The 19,183-nt window shown below is 43.0% G+C and overlaps 1 protein-coding gene across 1 annotated transcript in view; it reads left to right on the top strand.

The window, feature by feature from the left end:
* The window catches only part of NHERF4 (NHERF family PDZ scaffold protein 4), a 396,171-nt gene that overhangs the window by 11,388 nt on the left and 365,600 nt on the right, over positions 1-19,183 (top strand). Inside the window, exon 2 of the mRNA XM_075190611.1 lies at positions 13,754-13,781. Coding sequence (XP_075046712.1) covers positions 13,754-13,781 — 28 coding nt within the window. The remainder of the gene's footprint in view (positions 1-13,753; positions 13,782-19,183) is intronic.

Consider the following 19,183-nt stretch of genomic DNA (forward strand, 5'->3'; position numbering starts at 1 on the left):
TCTTAGACTCTCAGTTAACCTCACTGGTTGTAGACTACAGGTATGACCTGACCCCTACCGCTGACTATTGATTTCCCGCGCAGCATTTGCTGCCGTAATATGCGCGGGTAGATGTGAGTCTTCTAGTCTATGTGAATCCCTCCTTGGAGGATATCTATGTGACCCACCTTTCTGTGTATTGAGTCTTTCCTTTTTACACTCTCTAGCATAATGTCCTTCCTCGTTACAGTTGAAACACCTGATCACTTTAGGTTTCCTGTTATATGGGTTGTATGCTGGTGGTCGTGTATGCACCCTTTCTAGAGCCTGTATACTTACCATCATTAACCTATCACTTTTCTCCTCCCTTTTTCTAAAAAGGTTTTTGTCATGCTCCACAGCAGACTCCCTAAGAGAGTCTACCGTGACGCCTCTCCAATTAGGTAATGTGGTTTGTACTCTCGTCTTTAAATTTTCTCTAAGGCCATCCATCAGTACCCCTACAGCTACCTCTCTGTGATGTGGGTCCTCACTTATGTTGGATATCCCAGTAAATCGTGCGATCGCTGTTATAGCTCTAGCAAAGTAATCTGAGGCAGTTTCACTATCCTTTTGTTTAATGGTGAAAATCTTACTCCAATTTACTACTACTGGAAAACAGATGGCTAAGTGTTTGACAATTTGTTCTATATTCCGTTGGTTAATCTCATCAGTCAAGGTGTCATCTTCCTCCAACAAACAATCTTCAATAAATTTTTGTATGTTAGTATTGGGAGGAAGACACGCCCTCGACACTACCCGACAATCCTTACTGGTTGGTCCGTGAGCATTTCCTAAGTCTTTAACAAATTTCTGACATTTAGCTAACTCTTTTCTAGGATCTGGGAATTCAGTCATAATGGAACGTAATTCTGATCTAGTCCAGGGACAATGCATTGTAACATTTCTTAAAGGAACTACACCATCCTTATCCGGTTTCCCATTGGGAACCGATATTGTGCGGACCGGGAACACACCCTCTGGTACACTAACTTCAGGGGACGCTACAGGATTTACAGGCCCTAGATTTAGAACACTTTCACTCCTAGTGATCACGCTACTCTCACCTATCTCAGCCATTTTCTCATACTTGCGCTGAGCCTCTAGTACATTAACAGCATGGGCAATGGCCGAAATCACAGTGGGTTCATCTTCATTTTCAGATACACTTGATTGAAACTGATTTAAAACAGGGTACAACTTAGTAATTTTTCTATTTTCAGTTTTAACAACGGCTGTACTTACCCCTCCCGCCACATAAGGTGGCGGGGGGCGCGCTTGCGCTGAGTTCGCCACGCTTCTCAATGGTTACATCCGCCTCGCGCGCGCTTTTCGCCATGCCTACTTCCGGTTTGCATTCGCTGCTCTGCCACGTGTTACCTTCCATTTGCCACAATTTTAAACAATCATTATGTCTATTTCTCTTTTTCGTTGACTTGATCAACCATACTTTATCTTTTACAGTATTTAGTACCTCTGCATTAAAACTCCCTATTGTTGGGAAAGGCCTATCACAAGCTTTGGTCATCCCGACCCACATGTCACAATACACAGTTGCATATGCACCATATTTCTTACACATGAGAAACCTAGCTGAACCAATAGGGCCTTCCTTAGGCAGTACACTGACCATCTCTAGCGTATGCTTAGCACCCATGTTGAACAATATACCTTCTACCTGGAACACAGACACACCGCAATGCTCTGTTCTTTCCACCTAATAATTTCAACTCTGTTGCTATACTCACCGCTAGAGATCTATAATGCTCGGTGAACGTATTTCCTTTAGCCGCGTTCACTCGCTTTTCTCGCCCCTGGCGAGGATCCCTAATACAGAAATATCACTGTGGGCCCCAAGGGCTATCACGATACCCTGGCTCAACCACAAAAATCTGCTGAGTTTATTATCGCTGGGAGCGCAAGTTAATACAATCAACCTGCCTTTCCAGTATAATTCCTCCTAGCTGCTTCACCAATTCGCACTAACGGTGCGATCGGATCGCACTGTCTACCAATACTAATCATTAGCAAACCTTGCGATCTATTGGTAGCGCTTTGCGAAAAACACGTTTTCGCATTCGGTATACCTGCCCTGTATACCGTCCTTCAGTTGGGCAATCCGCCTCGTCAGACAGCAACTGAGCACAATCCACAATAAAACAGTGTATCTACGTTACAACATCACACACTATACACCTTTTCTGCGCAGAAAATCAAAAGTTCCCAACAATAGTAATAATGTCTCAGAGGCTTTCACAAGTAATTATACTATGCATGTATAATAACTATCAAAACGATTGTTTAACCACGTGGCAAATCTACCGGAAGTTCACGTACGCACAGCAGGAAATACACATACGCTAAGCAATGCAATACAGTTAAAACGCACAATGACAGAAAAAATAAACAGTTTTCTCTTTTGTCCCTAGGTTCTAGTTAGCGTGCCCTAGATAATGCAAAACGGACATTCGGTTTCGCAACACAGAGTAAAATTCAGGTTTCGAACACCATGCGTTCTTACCCGTTTATGACGCGTCTCCACCCTTTGTTGAGGAACCGAAATCCGTTGGTCTTGCGTATCATCGGCAACGAAACCTCCAAAGCTCACGAGCCCCCAAATTGTTATGTGCGTATTGTCGCTAACCAATAACGATTGTCGAACCTCGATTTGTGTTTCCAAAGCACAATGATTTATTCGCAAATAAGTAGAATAAATATGCTCAAGCGAAGTAATAGTAAATACAGCCGTTACTTATCGCAGGCGCTCTGGATCCAGTGCAGTCATTCAATCCTGAAGTCTGGGGACAAGAAGTCTGCAGTCTGGATCACAAGCTGCTGCTTATATACACAATCACATACAGTAATACAATGAAGATGGAATAGCTTGCATCTATTGGTCCAGGTCTCAGGAATGTCCAAGGGGTCGTCATCATTGGCCAGTTCATACAAAGGAATCCAAAGGAGGGGGTCATCTCAGCAGAGGGTAGGCTCTGCTCTTCCCGCCACGATTCCTTAGTCTTAAGTAGTTCATAATTCCTTATCATTCATAACTTGTGTATGCACTCTGCGACTCCCTCGCAGAGTGAACCAAACAGTAGGATATGTAACAAGGTTCAGTATGATACCACTCATGATGTTATTCCTTCAACCCATTCCGTGTATTTCACTAATATGCATGTAACTCTGATATAACATATAAATACAACTATATTTCGACATATCTGACTGTGTTGCAACTACCATTAATGTGTACTATTTTATAAGTATGCGTGTCTCTGCGAATGTGTGGCAAAAGACCGATTATTGTTGCTGCCACGTGTAGTGGATGCGCACGCCCTTTCACGCCGTAGCGTGCCCTTGTACGCCGTTGCCTACCGTACGCCTCTTCAGACAAAGACAACCAAGTTTGCTAGACTTTAATTGAAATGACTTTATCCAATTTACTGACTTCGACACTGGGTGTAAATGTCAGACAAGTATTTAGTAAGGGACCTCACATATGATGTCATGTTCCAATGTTTGTGCTGTAGTTCTTGGGGAAAATAACATCCTGTCTTGGGTCTGGTTCCAAACAAAATCTCATAAGGGGAATACCCTGTCTCTTTCCCCGGGGTAGTCCTCACTGCGAACAGGGCCAAGGGAAGACATTCTACCCATGTTTTGCCAGTTTCTGCCATTGCCTTCTGGATTTTTAATTTGAGTGTACCATTTAGCCTTTCTACCCTCCCACTGGCTTGTGGTCTGTATGCGCTATGGAATGCCTGTGTGATCCCTAAATCCTTCATGATCAATTGCATGGTTTCACCTGTAAAGTGGGTACCTCTGTCTGACTCGATTACCTCCAGCACTCCATACCTACATACCACTTCTGCTAGGATTTTCTTTGCGGTAGTTATGGCATTGGCTTTTGCCACTGGCCATGCTTCGGGCCATCTACTGTAAATATCACTACAAACTAGGACATACTCATATGTCCCACTTTTTGGCATCTGTATGTAGTCTATTTGTAGTCTTTGAAAAGGGAAAAATGCTTTGGGTATATGACCCATCTGTGTTCTAGTTCTCCTACCTGGATTGTTTTCTGCACACACCCAACATTGATCACAGTACAACTTAGCTGCCACATAGAATCCAGGTGCTATCCAATGTTCTTGGACTTGTGAAGTCATCTGTTCTTTTCCTTTGTGGTCCGGTCCATGAGCAACCTGCAACATAGGAGAATAGAGAGCCCTAGGGAGACACAACAGTTCACCTTTCTGCCAGAGTCCTGTGGATGATTCTAATGCTCCCACCTTCTGCCAGGCCTTTTTCTCTTCTCTGGATGCTTGTTGCTGCATGTTCTGTAAGTTTTCCAGATTTGGTTGCTCTGGTGTCGCTGGTAGGAGAGTGTAGATGGTTGGTATTTGCTTTACAGCTGCCTTTTTTGCTTGTTCATCTGCAAACGCATTTCCTTTCTCTTCCTCACTTTTTCCTTGTGTATGTGCCTTTACTTTCAGTATTGCCATTGCTTTTGGCAGATCTAGTGCTCTAGTCATTCTTTCAATTAGTTCACCATTTTTTATGGGTTGTCCAGTGCTGGTTAGGAAATTTCTCTGTTTCCAAATTGAGGAGTAGTCATGTGCCACACCCCAGGCATAACCTGAGTCTGTGTAAATGTTCACTGTTTGTCCCTCTGCCAATTCCAGAGCTCTGATTATTGCCATGAGTTCTGCTGCTTGTGCAGAGTAGCTTGGTGGAAGAGGTTCCGCTTCGATCACTTCCTGCAGAGTGACCACCGCATAACCCGTGTGACGTTTGCCATCTATGAAATAGCTTGAGCCATCAACGAAAAATAAAAAAATTGGGTTATTTAGTGGTTCTTCAGACAGGTTCCATGATGGTTTTACCTCTTGTTCCATTAAGGATAGGCAATCATGTTCCTCATGCTTCTCATGTCTCTCTTCGTTTTCTTCATTACTCCCTCCTTTTGTACCGTCAGGTACAAATTCAACTGGGAGAAGCGTGGCTGGGTTCAAAACGGTGCATCTTTTTATTGTCACATTGCTGGCACTGAAGAGAGCTACTTCATACTTGGTGATGCGGGCTGCAGAGAGATGTTTAGTAGAAGCCTGATGAAGAATTTCAGTTACAGCATGGGGTACCTGTATTATGAGTGGATGGTCTAGAACGACGTCTGCACACTTGTCCTTCAGTACGGCTGCAGCTGCTACAGACTTGACACAGTTAGGTGAGCCTTTCATTACATTGTCCAATGGTGTGGAGTAGTAGGCGGTGGGTCGTTGTTTGCCACCGTGTTCTTGGGACAACACTCCCAGAGCGTGGTTCTTTGTTTCATGACAAAATAGATTGAAAGTCTTACCATAATCAGGTAGTCCCAGAGCTGGTGCTGAGCAGATGGCTTGCTTGATCCTTTGCACTGCTTCCTCATAAAGCCGTTGTGTTGTTTCATTATTGTCTGCATCTTTCTTGGTAGCATCATAAAGGGGTTGCAGAAGTAATGATGCTCCTGGCACCCACTCTCTCACATACCCAGTGAGGCCGATGAATGCTCGGATTTCTGATACCGTCTTTGGTGTGGGAGCATCCATAATAGCTCTTGTCCTGTCACTGGTAAGATGTCTGGTGACCTGTGAGATACAATGTCCAAGAAAAACAACTTTTGTACTTACAAATTGCAGTTTTCTCAATGAGGCTCTGCAGTCTTCCTGTGCTAGAAAGCAGAGTAGGGATATAGATTCCTCTCTGCATTTTTGTTCTGTGGTTGATGCCAGCAGTAGATCATCTACATATTGTAGTAGCTGTGTCTCATCTGGATAGAGAGGGAGCCATCTTCTGAGGACTTGAGACATTGCAGCAGTAAATTCAGATGGGCTAGTGGCTCCCCCTTGTGGAAGTCTAGTCCAACAGTACTGCTGTCCGTCATGTGTGAAGGCTAGAAAAAGCTGAGAGTCTTTTGTAATGGGCACAGAAAAGAATGCATTTGCTAAGTCTATTACTGTAAACCATGCTGCCTGAGGAGCTACGCTGTTCAAGAGGGTGTGTGGATTTGGTACAATAGGTGTAGGTACCACCAGTCTTTTGTTTATTTCTCTCAAGTCATGAATCATCCTAAAATGGGCTGTGGTGTCGCCCTCCTGTGGCTTCTTGCGTACTGGGAACAATGGCGTGGAATAAGGGGATTGACACTTACGTATGATCCCTTTGCTCTCTAGTTACTTTACTAAAATTGTCAGGGCCTCTCTTTGCTGTTGACTCAGTGGGTACTGGCGGACTGATATAGGAAAAGTATTTGGTTTCATTTGCAGACTCACCGGTTGCACCTTTAGAAGTCCAACATCTGTTTTCCCCGTTGCCCAGAGTTTCACCGGGACCCCTAGTTCAGTCCAGTCTTCCACAGACAGATTCTGGAAGGTCTGTTCTTTTTCTCCTTGTTCTGTACTGAGAAACAAAAGCACCGCTCCACCAATTTGGGAGCATTGATCATTTGATAGGGGTGTGGAGAAAACAATACCATTCGGAGTGTATTTAATAGAGGCTTGTAATTTAGACAACACATCAGCACCTAGCAAGTTGACAGGGCAAGTAGAACTGACAATAAATTCAACTGGAATCTCTTCTGGATGATTTGCTATCTGCACGGGTAAAGTTCTAGTTTTTCTTAAAGTGACAGGAGCCCCTGTCAACCCTGTAGCTTTAACCTTCTTTGTGGACAACATTTGAGGTAGTACATCCTCCTCCTTTAGTAAAGATTGGCTTGCCCCTGTATCTATTAAACAATTAACATTCCTTCCCCCAGGCAATGTCAGCGTGACATATTTTTCTGTGATTGATGGGGGACTAGGGTCAGAGACAAAGGAGACTAGAACAGGGGTGCCTGCGCTTCAATCTGAGGTTGTATTTGGGGAGTTTGACGGCTGTACCTCTCTATCCCTATTTTGCATCTGTCTCTTATTTTTCCACTGACAGCAGTCTTTTCTCATGTGTCCCTTCTTCCCACACTCAAAACAAATCCCAGACTGCGCACTTATCCACGGTTTTCTACTGCTGCGGGGTGGGTAATTTCTGTCAGTATTTATCACATAAACCTTACGTCCTGCCTTGTCTCTCTTTTCTGCCTCCTGTCCAAACCTTCCAAAGTCTCCAACAGCTGGTTTAAAGGGAGAGTTTTGTAGGCTGGAGATGACTTCTTAAGTGCATCTGCTAATGATGGGCGTAATCCCTCCATGTATTTTAATCTCACCAGCCTTTTTCCTGGCCCCTCTATTGTTGGATTTAAACCTTCATTTCTCACGTATTGGGTCATTTCATGTAAATACTGCCTACATGATTTGGATCCCTGTGGTCCTAAATCCTCAGGGTTTCTTGCTTTTCTTACCATAACCCATTTTCTAACCCGTCTCAGGAATTGTACCCCACTTCCTTCAGTGTCTGTGACTGCTGGAACAGCCTCAAACTGCTCATACCCCTCTGCTCCGGCATCAGCAGCATAATTACTGATTTCATGGAGATCAGTTGACATTAACTTATTTGTACAAACATTCACCAAATCACTCCATGTTGCCCGATGTATTTGCTGCATTGTGGTGATATATTCAGAGAACTGTCCTGGTGTTTTGTAAGGATCTGGACATTTTTCTAAGATGGTAGCCAATTCCATCATAGTAAAAGGGACATGATAGGGATGTGACACTCAAGCCTGCCCCTGTTGATTATATTGATGTATGTCCCTAACTGGGGCCATTACCACCATAGCGGAGGATTCTGCATTAGTATCTGTGTCATGTTTAAAACTTAACTCTTTAAGACCAGGTTTATTGTAAGGTCCTAAATTGGCTAATTCTTTTTTTATGCCTTTTGGTCTGGTTGCCTCCTGTTTACTTTCTGACACCAGACATTCACTACAAAAAGTACCGCTGTATTCATTTTTGCATTTTGCACACAATTTGTACTGTATACTTTTACTTAAATCACTATATGGGGATTGGGCTGAGGTTGAAGGAGAATCCTCCATCTGATTCTCTGGGACTGAGACTGACTGACCCCTGCCTATGTCTGAGCTTGTGGTTTCGTTCGTGTCATTATACGGGGGAGGCAAGTAGCATGTTGATGAATTATACATTGCAAATTCCGCCTGTCTCCTGTTTTGTTCCTCATTTTCATTTAACACTTGTTCCTCACTCATTACAATCCACATATGAACCATGTCACCAAAACCATGTTTATCAATCCATTCCTTATGATTGGATCTAAAATCCTTCCATTTCTTCACGTCAAATGACCCATCTTTTTCAAAATTACCTCTCCGTAATACTTTCTCTATACCTCTCACAGCCGGCGTGCCAAACCTGTCCCTCATCCTTTCAATTGGATTTGGGCCAGGCATGACGACTTTTGAGCTAGAACCCCCCATAATCAAGAAGAAATCACGATCTTCAACACAATTTTATGAGAGTAACCTCTATTCTGCCCAATCACAAATAATAACGTCTTATTATTTAAATCTAGGTAAGAGACCAAGTATTTTCACCACAACAAAACTTCCCTATTTTTCACCCTCCACAACGTACTTAAAAACAATCCATCTAAAAACAGCCAAAATGAGTGAGAAACAAATGCTGTTGATATCTCTTTATTAGAGGATTCAGACAAATATTGCAATGCAAATTATAACAATTCTGTTTGATAACATTTACAAATTAGACTGAAACATTTTATACCAGGTGAACAGACAGGGTTTACGGGACCGTATAGACACATAAAAGGGGTAACATACCATCCGACAGACAAATCTCAAGTACGAAGCATATTTTTGGCTAAAATCGCTTAACAAAAATAGCTTACCGCACGGATTTGTCGTAGTTGGGAGTTGTCAGCCGTTGGATGGTTCCAGATGTCCCCTTAACCGGTCATCAGGTTCCCGGGATTTCGGCACCAAGAAATGTCAGAGGTATCCTACCACTGGACTTTAGAAAAGTCCTATTAACTTCTTGGTGACACGTATTCTGGTATAAATCACCCAAGGAGAAGTAATTAGGCCAGGCCTGAGAGTTACATATGACACGGACAAGAAATGTATGTATCAAGTTGTAAAAAAGCTCTACCTTTATTAGGTCACAGAAACATATATATACATTAGGACAAACGGTAGTGAGAGGGAGCAGCCCTCTTCTAAGCCAATAGAATCTATATATCAAATACTATTTCTAGTAAAAGCACGCCTATACAGTTATTTCTCATAAATGCATAGTTCTAAGTTCCTCTTTTTTGAATTAACACCATATTTAGCCTAAGTTTAGTTGGAAACTACAGTTAGCACAGGAAGCACAGGATATTTGTTCAGATAGCTGGGAGTTACATTTTAGTATTAACCTCTTAATGCCTCCTTCAAGGGTGACCCAGCCTTGATCAGTGAAACATCAATTTGGTTTTTATCATGATCTTGAGGATAGTTAAATCAGGGGAGATCAATTCCAGGGTGGTCACATAATGAAGAATAAGGATGTAATAATAATGTCTGCCTGGGGTGCAAAAATGGCCCAGGCTGGTCCTGCCTCGATCAGTCAAACTAATTGCTGTTGTGTCTTTACTCTTTTGCACTGTGTTAGTATTTGTGCCAGTTGTCAGGGGCTGGCTGGGCTGATGGGTATCTGCCTCCAGGCCCAGTCCCATAATGGGCTACCTTAGGCTGGGTCACTGAGCTACCTGCATTTTTCTTCCTTTAAAATGTACCTAATAGGCCATACTTGCCAACTCTCCCAAAATGTCCGGGAGACTCCCGCATTTCTGGTGGGTCTCCCGGACTCCCGATAGAGTGTGGTAATCTCCCGCATCTGCCAGAATTAGGGCCAAAATTCCGCGATTCTCTAGGAATTGCAGCATTTGGCCCCGCCCCCGACACAATTTGCGTCATTACTTCACGGGGGTGGGGCCAAAATTACGCGATTTCAGAGCCCCATTGCCCGCACGCCCACCTGCCCCAGAGAGGCTCCCGGACACCAACTCAAAAAAGTTGGTAAGTATGTAATAGGCTGCTGAGACGAATCTTACCCCCAGGCTAAAATTTGCCATCCAACCTATGCTAGTTGTTACCAAATTATTGCACAATCATTGATAACCAATAGATTTAAGTTTATATGTGTTTGGGGTAGAAACAGTTTAAACAGTGCAGCCTACCTAATTTACTTTTGACTTCATGGTATAAATAACTGCCTATATTCGGTTAGTCAACTCTGTACATTGTGCATTTTGTTTTGTGATCAGAAAATAAGTTATTCAGTTCAAATGGTAACAGTAATATAATTAAATCCTCTTCTAAACCAACAGTTTTTAGCCTAGGCACACCCTCATCCACTCTTGTTCTGCTGTAACATACCATAGCATAATGGGTCCCACATATGTACATACACTGTGTTATACAGTAAGCACTTGTTTTCCGAAGAAATGCATAGCACACCAATTTATTGCTTTTAGTAAACAACCCCCTTTATGTGACCTAGCTGAATAAAAGCTAGATGAAGCTTGAACATGCAGGAGCCAGTTAAACTTATGCAAGTAGTGATGGTACAGTAAAAATTAGGTGTTGAAGATGGTCCTTACTGCTACAATGCTTATTTTTCTGGAGCGCTGTTAAAAATGATGATGATGAAGCATCAAGTTTTTATATAGTGCCACTTATTCCTCAGGGCTGTACAGAGCACTCACTCACAACAATTCCTGCCCCATTGAAGCTTACAGTCTAAATTCCCTAACAAACACAGAGAGTAGGGTCAATTTGAGAACAGCCAATTAACCTTCTAGTATTTTTTGGAGTGTGGGAGGAAACCCACACAAGCACAGGGTGAACATACAAACTCCACAGAAGCCATAGTTGAGATTTAAACTCATGACCCTAGTGCTCTAATGCAGAAGTGCTGAGCCACCGTGCTGCCCAAAAAATGTATTATAGAATCACACATGCTATGACATACACTTCTCATTCAAAAGTAGAAATCAGTGAAAAATGTTTTTATTGCCTTTTTCTAGAGCTGTAGATATCCCAGTAGTCAATGTTTCAGGCCTAACAAATGGCCCTTTTTTAAGACAGTGCCATAACCATTCATAATTCCCTGTCCACCACAGACAAAATGCTTTAATATTTCCCTACAGAACCCAGCCCTGTGCTGACCAGCCTAGGGTTGTTTGTCACTATGGCAGCATGACCCAATGTTGCGGGTTTCCCTGCTATTGTGCCACTAACCAGGGCTGCAAAGCCTAGCGCTGGTACTTGCAAATTCAGGGAGACACCGGTTTTGCAAGTACCAGCCTGCATTGGTAACACTAGGACTGGTTAAGCTTCTTTTGAGGGGGGATGCTTTTTTCTTTCTTTCTTTATATAAACTAGCAAGGACCGTGCTGCTGATGACCATGTTCTTTCGGTTCCAGACTTGACTTTTCCTCACCTCCCTTTTGGATCTCCCTTTGGCATATACAGATTTCCTGGCTTGACCCTTGGCTTCCTGACCACGCTACTGTTTGACCATTCTGTACCATTCTGCTCGCATGGCCTGACCTCAGATTGCACAAACATGTTTGTTCACCTACTACTTTGCTGGTGACTATCTAGGAGGGCTGTAACGTGCAGCAAACTACAAACTCCCTTGCGAGGGTCCCTGGCGAAGACCAGAGGCGCAATTAGACTCTGCGTCTCTTTGTTTAGCAGCACAAATACCAGTAAGTAGGCCTCAGTTTCTATTAAGCCGTGACAGACAGTTTGCCACAACATCACGTGAACTTCCAACAAATTGGTATTCTGCCATATCTATGTTTGAGAGATTGCACTAGCAAAAGAAATTGTGGGAATTGTGTTTCACCATAAGCAATTGCACGGGTGAAGGAAATTTGTAAGCTGCTATATCACTTCGATGGGGCAACTAAGTGTTTGCAGGCACTCTTTTTTGGTATAACTGTCATTAAGCTGTATGTAGCAGGACCATTAGGGTAATCACTGCAATGAGCTGCTAACCTCTCCAAGCCAAAGCCATGGTGAAATAATGTTGATGAAGGTGCTGGTCAGATTAGTATTGATGGTGGAAGTCAAGAGCTGATAATTAGAATGGACCAAACACAGAAGATAGCATTGTAGCAGTCATGACACACAATATACTGATATGCATTCAAACTGACAAACATGCAGCAATGATCAAGAAAAGAGATTATTTATTCACATTGTTGCTGGATATCCTTGCCACAAGCTGGTCAGGGGCCCAGTTCCCTCCTCCCTGCCTACCTGCACTGGTTCCCACGGCTCGCTAGTTCTGCCTCTGCCGCCATGCTTACAAGAACACCATGTCAGCCCGCCTAAAAAGTGTTTTTCTTGGCCCTAGCTACTAGCATACATTTCAGAAACTACATATTTGCATTTATGCCATCTCCAAAAAGGAAGTCTTTGCACTACCAAGAAATGCTTACACAAACTCTTCAATTGTTCACAGAGCAAGAAACTGAACTGTGTCACAAAAATTGCTTTAGCGTGTTCATAATAACCTCATGATGAGTGTACCAATGAAATCTTCTAAAACTGTCACCAAAACGGCTTCCTATTATGTGGTCATTGATTAAAACATCATCCCGGGACAACACTTCTGAGAAGAGGCTATCCCAGCGATGACTCTACCTTGCTAACAACTCTGTCTTCTGTCCCGGAGTCCTTAGGTCATGCATGCATAAACCATTTTCATTAGTTAACAGAGGGTAGAGAACATGACTGCTGCTGGAGAGGTATCCTGCAATGCTCACCCCAAAGAAGAGAACAGCTAACGCCATAATTTAGGAGATTGTTAAATTGGCCCAGGCCGCAGTCCCCATTGAAAATTAATGGGACTTCGGTTTAATGTGATACTTGGTCTAATACAAGGCGGTGGTAGTCAGCATATCAATGCTGACTACACCGACAACACTTACCACGACATCTGGAGTCCGGTTGGTTGCTTCACGACTAGGATCCATCACGACTCTTCACTGAAGCGACTTCAATCAATCCAGAAGACAGAAGATGCCGGTTGCACTGGATGACGTCATTGACCTTGCCAACGCTGTTTACGCTGCTCTTAAGGGGGTAAAGTAACTATGGGGCCATGTACAATGTACTTTGCAAAGGGTTGTACATTGTAATGAGCGAACAAGTATGACATATGATCTAAGAAATGTATGAGCGCATCTATGTGAGTTGCGTTGAGGTTAGTAATTATAAATAGAGCTAAATATTTTAACACTCCTTGTCATACTTTTCAATGTATACATTCTGATGCTGTTAGAATTGTAAAAAGTTTGAACACAGAGCATAGGCTAACAGGTCAGTAAGAATTGTTTGGTGGCAATTTTTATTTATCTTTATTTATTTTCTTTATTTTGCTTCCCCAGAGGTTGGTACTGAGCGGTGGTAATCAATATCTAGACGCTTGGGATATTGAGACCCACTATACCTGCAAAAAAAAAAAACGGAGGACTGAAATAACGACCTATCTAAAATATACACTTACTATCCCTTTCTTCTCATTTTCTTTAATACAAATATGTGTTCATATGTCCAAGTTATAGCAAGAAAGCTAAAGGTAAAGAAAATTCTGTCTGTGATTTTCTTCCAGCTCAAGTTTGTCTTTCATTCCATGGCCCAACAGAGATGAAATCAAACAAATGTTAATCTTCATGAACTACTTTGTTCACTGTAGCTAATCAAATATATTTTTCTTTTTTATAGGAATTGTGAATGAGCTTGAATTAACCATGTAAGTACACAACATTTGGATTAAGTATTTGAAAACAATTATGAAGGATAACAGTAATACTATAAAACATTACTTTTAAAATACTTTATAAAATGATACAATAGCCTGTATTCCATACTTTTTTAGGAAAGCAAAATATTCATGTCTATATTTTTTCATGTTCATCATAGGCCACGTTTTATCAAAAAGAGATAATGAGGAGCTCACAACATTTTTTTGAATCCCTAAGATATAGTCATACTAATTTTTTAATTTTTTATAGGAGCAGTTACCTTTTCAAATATGATTCCGTCAATTCCATACATATTTGGCACCTCAAGTTCCGATACAATGATATTTATTTGGGGGCTAATCCATTGCACACCCAGTCATGGAACACTGCCTATAATTTCAAACAGCCAAATAGTCTCTTTATAGAAGACATATATGTTACTTTATACTGGACCATGTTGTAATCATTATTCCTACATAATAGCAGTTTGTTTGATTCTCTATCTATTGGTGAACATTGGGGTTATATGCTAAAGACCTGTGGGCATCTGAGTGCTAGTAAGACTGTTTTCTTTAAAGAAAAGGGGGCTGCTATAACACATACCACACAGCCAACAACCATCTGGTTGCCCCTATCATACTTCATACTTCATAATGCCCCTATCATACTTCATCAACACCATTTATTTCTATAGTGTCACTAATTCTGCAGCGCTGTACTCACTAGCATCTGTCTCTGCCCCATTGGAGCTTACAGTCTATGTTCCCCAACATCAGGGCCGGATTAACCATAGGGCTAACTGGGCTACAGCCCAGGGGCCTTGGGCATCCAGGGGGCCCTTGAAAGTGCTCAGCAGCAGTATTGATCGGTTGGGGGCGGGAGCGCCCCCGACGCGATCAGTGCTGCTGAGCACTTTCACTGCGGTCCTTTCCCGGTGCACTGTAGTCTCCTTACTGAGGAGATCTCGTGAGTCTCACTCTCACGAGATCTCCTCAGTAAAGAGCGTACAGCGTGCCGGGGAAGAAGGAGAAGGAGGTAAGTGCCGGGGAGGGGGGCATGGCTCGGATCACGGGGGAATGGAGGCCCCCTTAGCCCAGGGGCCTCCATTCTCTTAATCCGGCCCTGCCTAACATACATGCACACACACACACACACACACACACACAGATTAGGGCCAATTTGATAGCAGCCAATTAACCTACCAGTATGTTTTTGGAGTGTGGGAGAAAACCGGAGCACCTGGAGGAATCCCACGCATACATGGGGAGAACATGCAAACTCCACACAGATAAGGCCATTGCTGGGAATCAAATTCATGACCCCAGTGCTATAAGGAAGAAGTACTATCCACTAAGCCACCATGCTGCCCCCATAATTTTTAAATGGAAATTCAGTACACCCACCTAGCACGCAGTTTGCTTAAACCATAAAATCCATCCCACACTTCCTTTTAGGTCTCAAAAAAAGTAAGAGTTAAATAAATCTATCCCATCATTGGCAAAATAAATATTGTGAGTTAAATATTTTGGGTGAAAATCTGGAAGCATGTAACCATAGCCTGGATGTGTGCATACGAAAAAGTTTAGGCATAGTGAGAATATTATTATTATTATCATAGATTTGTAAGGTGCCATAGGGCTCCGTAGCACTGTACAGTAGGGAAAATCCAACATACATAAAACAGGGACATACAAGGTAGACAAAATAAATGCAGACATGAAAATAAAGGTATGGAGAACCCCGCTCATTAGAGAGCCTACATTCTGCGTGGAAAAGGGTACAAAGGGTACAACTGAAACAAGAGGCGCAAATGTGACTCAGAGTGGAGATTGTGACAGTTGTGAGGGTGCATGAATGTGAATAGTATTATTGAGAATAAGGTAAGCTCTAAAAAAAAAAGATGGATTTTCAGAGAGGGTCTAAAGATTTGAAGTCTGTAGGAAAGTCTGATTGGGCATGGTAGGGAATTCCATAAGTGGGGAGCAGTATTGGAGAAGTATTGTAGACAGGAGTTAGAGGTGCTTACCAGAGACGAGAGAAGGCGCAGGTCAGAGATAGATCTAAGATGGTGGAAGCGAGAGTATTTTGATTTGAGATGTATGATGGGGTGGTGAATTGTATTCTGAAGGACACAGGGAGCCAGATTAGGGATTTGCAAAGTGGTGCAGCAGATGTGGAGCAGTGAGAGAGGAAGATTAGTCTTGCAGCAGAATTTAGGATGGATTGAAGTGGGGATACATGGGTGTCTGGAATGCCAGGTAGTCAAGACGGGAAATGATGAGAGAATGGATAAAAGTTTTGCTAGCATGTTGAGTAAGAAAAGGGCGTATTCTGGCAACTTGACTGGAAGAGAGTCTGGATGTGAGGAATAAAGCAGAGGGAGTTAACTGTGACACCAAGGCAGCTGGTTTAGGAGACACGGGCAATTGAGGTGTTATTGACAAGACATTTGGTTACACGAGATAGTACAGAATGGGAAAGGTCAGAGGAAGTAATATAGATTTGAGTGTCATCAGCGTATAGGTGGTACTGGAGGCCGAAGGAGAGAATTATTTCCCTAAGAGAAGAGGTGTACAATGAAAAAGAAAAGGGCCAAGAACAGAGCCTTGTGGGACCCCAACAGATAGTGGAAGTGGAGGGGAGGATGTGCAAGATGTAGAAACACTAAAGGAACGTGTCAATAGGTAGGAAGTGAATAGGATAGAACTGTGTCACAAAGGTCTATGGAGTGAAGGGTGTGTAGGAGAAGAGGGTGATCAACAGTGTTAAAAGCAGCAGAGAGGTCCAGGAGAATGAGTATGGAGAAATGACTCCTAGCCTTTCACAAAAGTGATCAATGATCTACTTTCTGCAGAGCAGTTTCAGTGGAATGTTGGGGGCGGAAGCCTGATAGCATAGAGTCGAGAATGGACTGAGAGGTGAGAATGTAAGAAAGGCATTTGTACACTAATCATGCAAGTAGTTGGGAGGCAAAGGGGAGGGAAAAAATAGGGTGGCAGTTGGAGAGAGTAGCTGGATCGAGGGATGTTTTGTTTAGATTTGGTGAGATCTGCGCATTTTTAAATGAGGATGGAAATGGGCCAGTTGAGAGAGACAGGTTGAAGGTGAGCCAGAGATGGGCATGCACTGGAGGAGAGGGAACAGAATTGGGTCGAAGGGACAGGTTGTAGGATGAGGTGATGAGATGAATGCAAAGACTTTGTCTTCAGTTACTGGAGAGAATAAAATAAGGGTGGATTGGGAATTGTAGGTCAAGGTTGGTAGAGTGCGTTCAATTTGGCATGGGGAGATATCTTGTCGAATGGTATCCATTTTGTCAATGAAGTGGATGTCAAAGTCATGGCTGTGAGGGAGGAAGTGTGAAGAGGTGCAAATGGGCAGAGAAGTGAGTGGAAGGTGGCTAAATGGTGACGTGGTTTAGATGACTGGGCGCATATTAGAGATTTAAAGAATGTTTATTTGGAAACTGAAAGGGCAATGCTGTAAGAGGAAAATAAGAATGTATAGTGGAGGATATCAAGACAATTTCCTTCAGTGACGCTCTGCAGTGTGGGAGCTCTTTTGCAAGCAGCGGGTCTGTTTGGCGTCGCATGGTTGGGGTTTGGATCATCGGAGACTGTAGTAGCTGGAGCTGCATCATCGAGGGCTGAAGAAGACAAGGTCAAGGGAATGTCCATCACAGTGGGTGGGGGATTAGGTCCACTGGGAGAGACCAAAAGAGGAACGAAGTTTAGTGGCAGAAGAGACAATGGGATTATTAATGGGAATGTTGAATTAGCCTGTAATGAGAGTAGGTAGGTCAAAGGATAGGAAATAAGTGAGTGAGGCTGTAACGTTGTCAAGGAATTAGAAAACTAGTCCTGGAGGGGCAATAAATGATAGCAACATGAAGGTGGAGAGTATAACACAGAAGCATAGTGTGGACTTCAAAAGAAGAGAATGAAAGGGAAGGTTCAGAGGGTATGACTTGAAAGGTGCAGCTTGGAGAAAGTAGAATGCCTTTTCCACCACCTTGTCTGTTTCCGGGTCTGACAGAATGGAGATTATGCTAAAATGTATCCAAATACATATTGTCAGCCAACCAGTAGGAAATTGCTGCATTTTGGTTCACATTTTCTTGAGATATCTCTTCTATGTCTTGAATCTGATATCCTTGACTGGAGGATCATTACTTGCAAGTATTTCTCCACTCACAGGTACCTACAGAATACATTGCGCTAGAGAGCCAGGTTTGGTTTCAACTAGTTTTGGTTCATAATGATTCTGCCGATTCCAAAATTCAGCTGAATTTAAACAACTCACGTTGTAAATCGAATAGAATTGGTCCAGATTGTAACAAAATTCCCTAATCACAGTTTACTGAATGTAAAGAAGTCAGTCAGAAAGGATCAACAAATGTCACATGTGTTATGCTGGCGGGTCTTGTTATAAACTTACAGAACAGATGGTAGAGGTCTTCGTCTATAGCAGCCGCTTTTCCTGTAGAGCTTGATGTGCTCACAGGTACTCAAATGCCCCCAGGTTATAACTCTCATGTAGTGTAAGTTTATGAGCAACACCACAGCAGACAGGTAGGAGGAGCGAATCCTAAAAGTAGCAAGAAGTCCGAAGGCAGGCCTAGGTCAGGGGTCCGGAGCAGACAGGATGGTCAGGGATAAGCAATAAGGCCAGGGCTGGCAGAAAACAAAAATATCCAGGAAACGGGTCCAGAGGTCAGGTCAATCAGCAAACAAACAGAGTCGAAGTAACGAGTCAAGGCTCGCAACGAAAGGTCAATCCAGAGAATAGCAGGGCACACAGTAAACATGAGCAGGTCAGCAAACAGAAATCCAGAAACCATAACCGGCAGGGAGGCTAAGACTTCCCTGCCTTAAATACAGAAAGTGGCCAATAGTGATTAGGTGAGGGGAATGCACTAATAGCCCCCCCATACTGTGCCTGATTAATTAAAACGATTTGCACAGGCACCCGGCTAGCCCAGATGCCGGGACGCGTCGCTGAGTATGGAAGCATCCCAGCCGTTGCCCTGGCAATGGCTGAGATGGAAGTCCTGGAACACAGGTAAGAGCGGGCAGCAGGGAACCACTGCTCGGCTCGTGACAGTAACCCCCCCTTGTGAAGGGATTAAGGAAACTCTGTTACCTTGGCTTGCTGGGAAATTTTCTGAAGAATTTCTTGATAAGTTTGTCAGCGTGTAGGCCTCTCCGAGGACCCCAGGATCATTCATACAGGCTGCGATTCTTCCACTGTACCAAGAAATGGACTTGTCCCTGGACTCTCTTAGAATACAGAATTTTTTCTATCCCCAATTCCTGGCGTCCATCCAATTCAAGCGACCAAGTTCTTAGTGGCTGAAGACATCTTAACTGATTTAAATAGAATACAGGTTTGAGAAGGGAACAGTGAAAAG

Source organism: Mixophyes fleayi, chromosome 11 (genome assembly GCF_038048845.1).
Source record: "Mixophyes fleayi isolate aMixFle1 chromosome 11, aMixFle1.hap1, whole genome shotgun sequence".
In the NCBI taxonomy this organism is placed as follows: Eukaryota; Metazoa; Chordata; class Amphibia; order Anura; family Limnodynastidae; genus Mixophyes; species Mixophyes fleayi.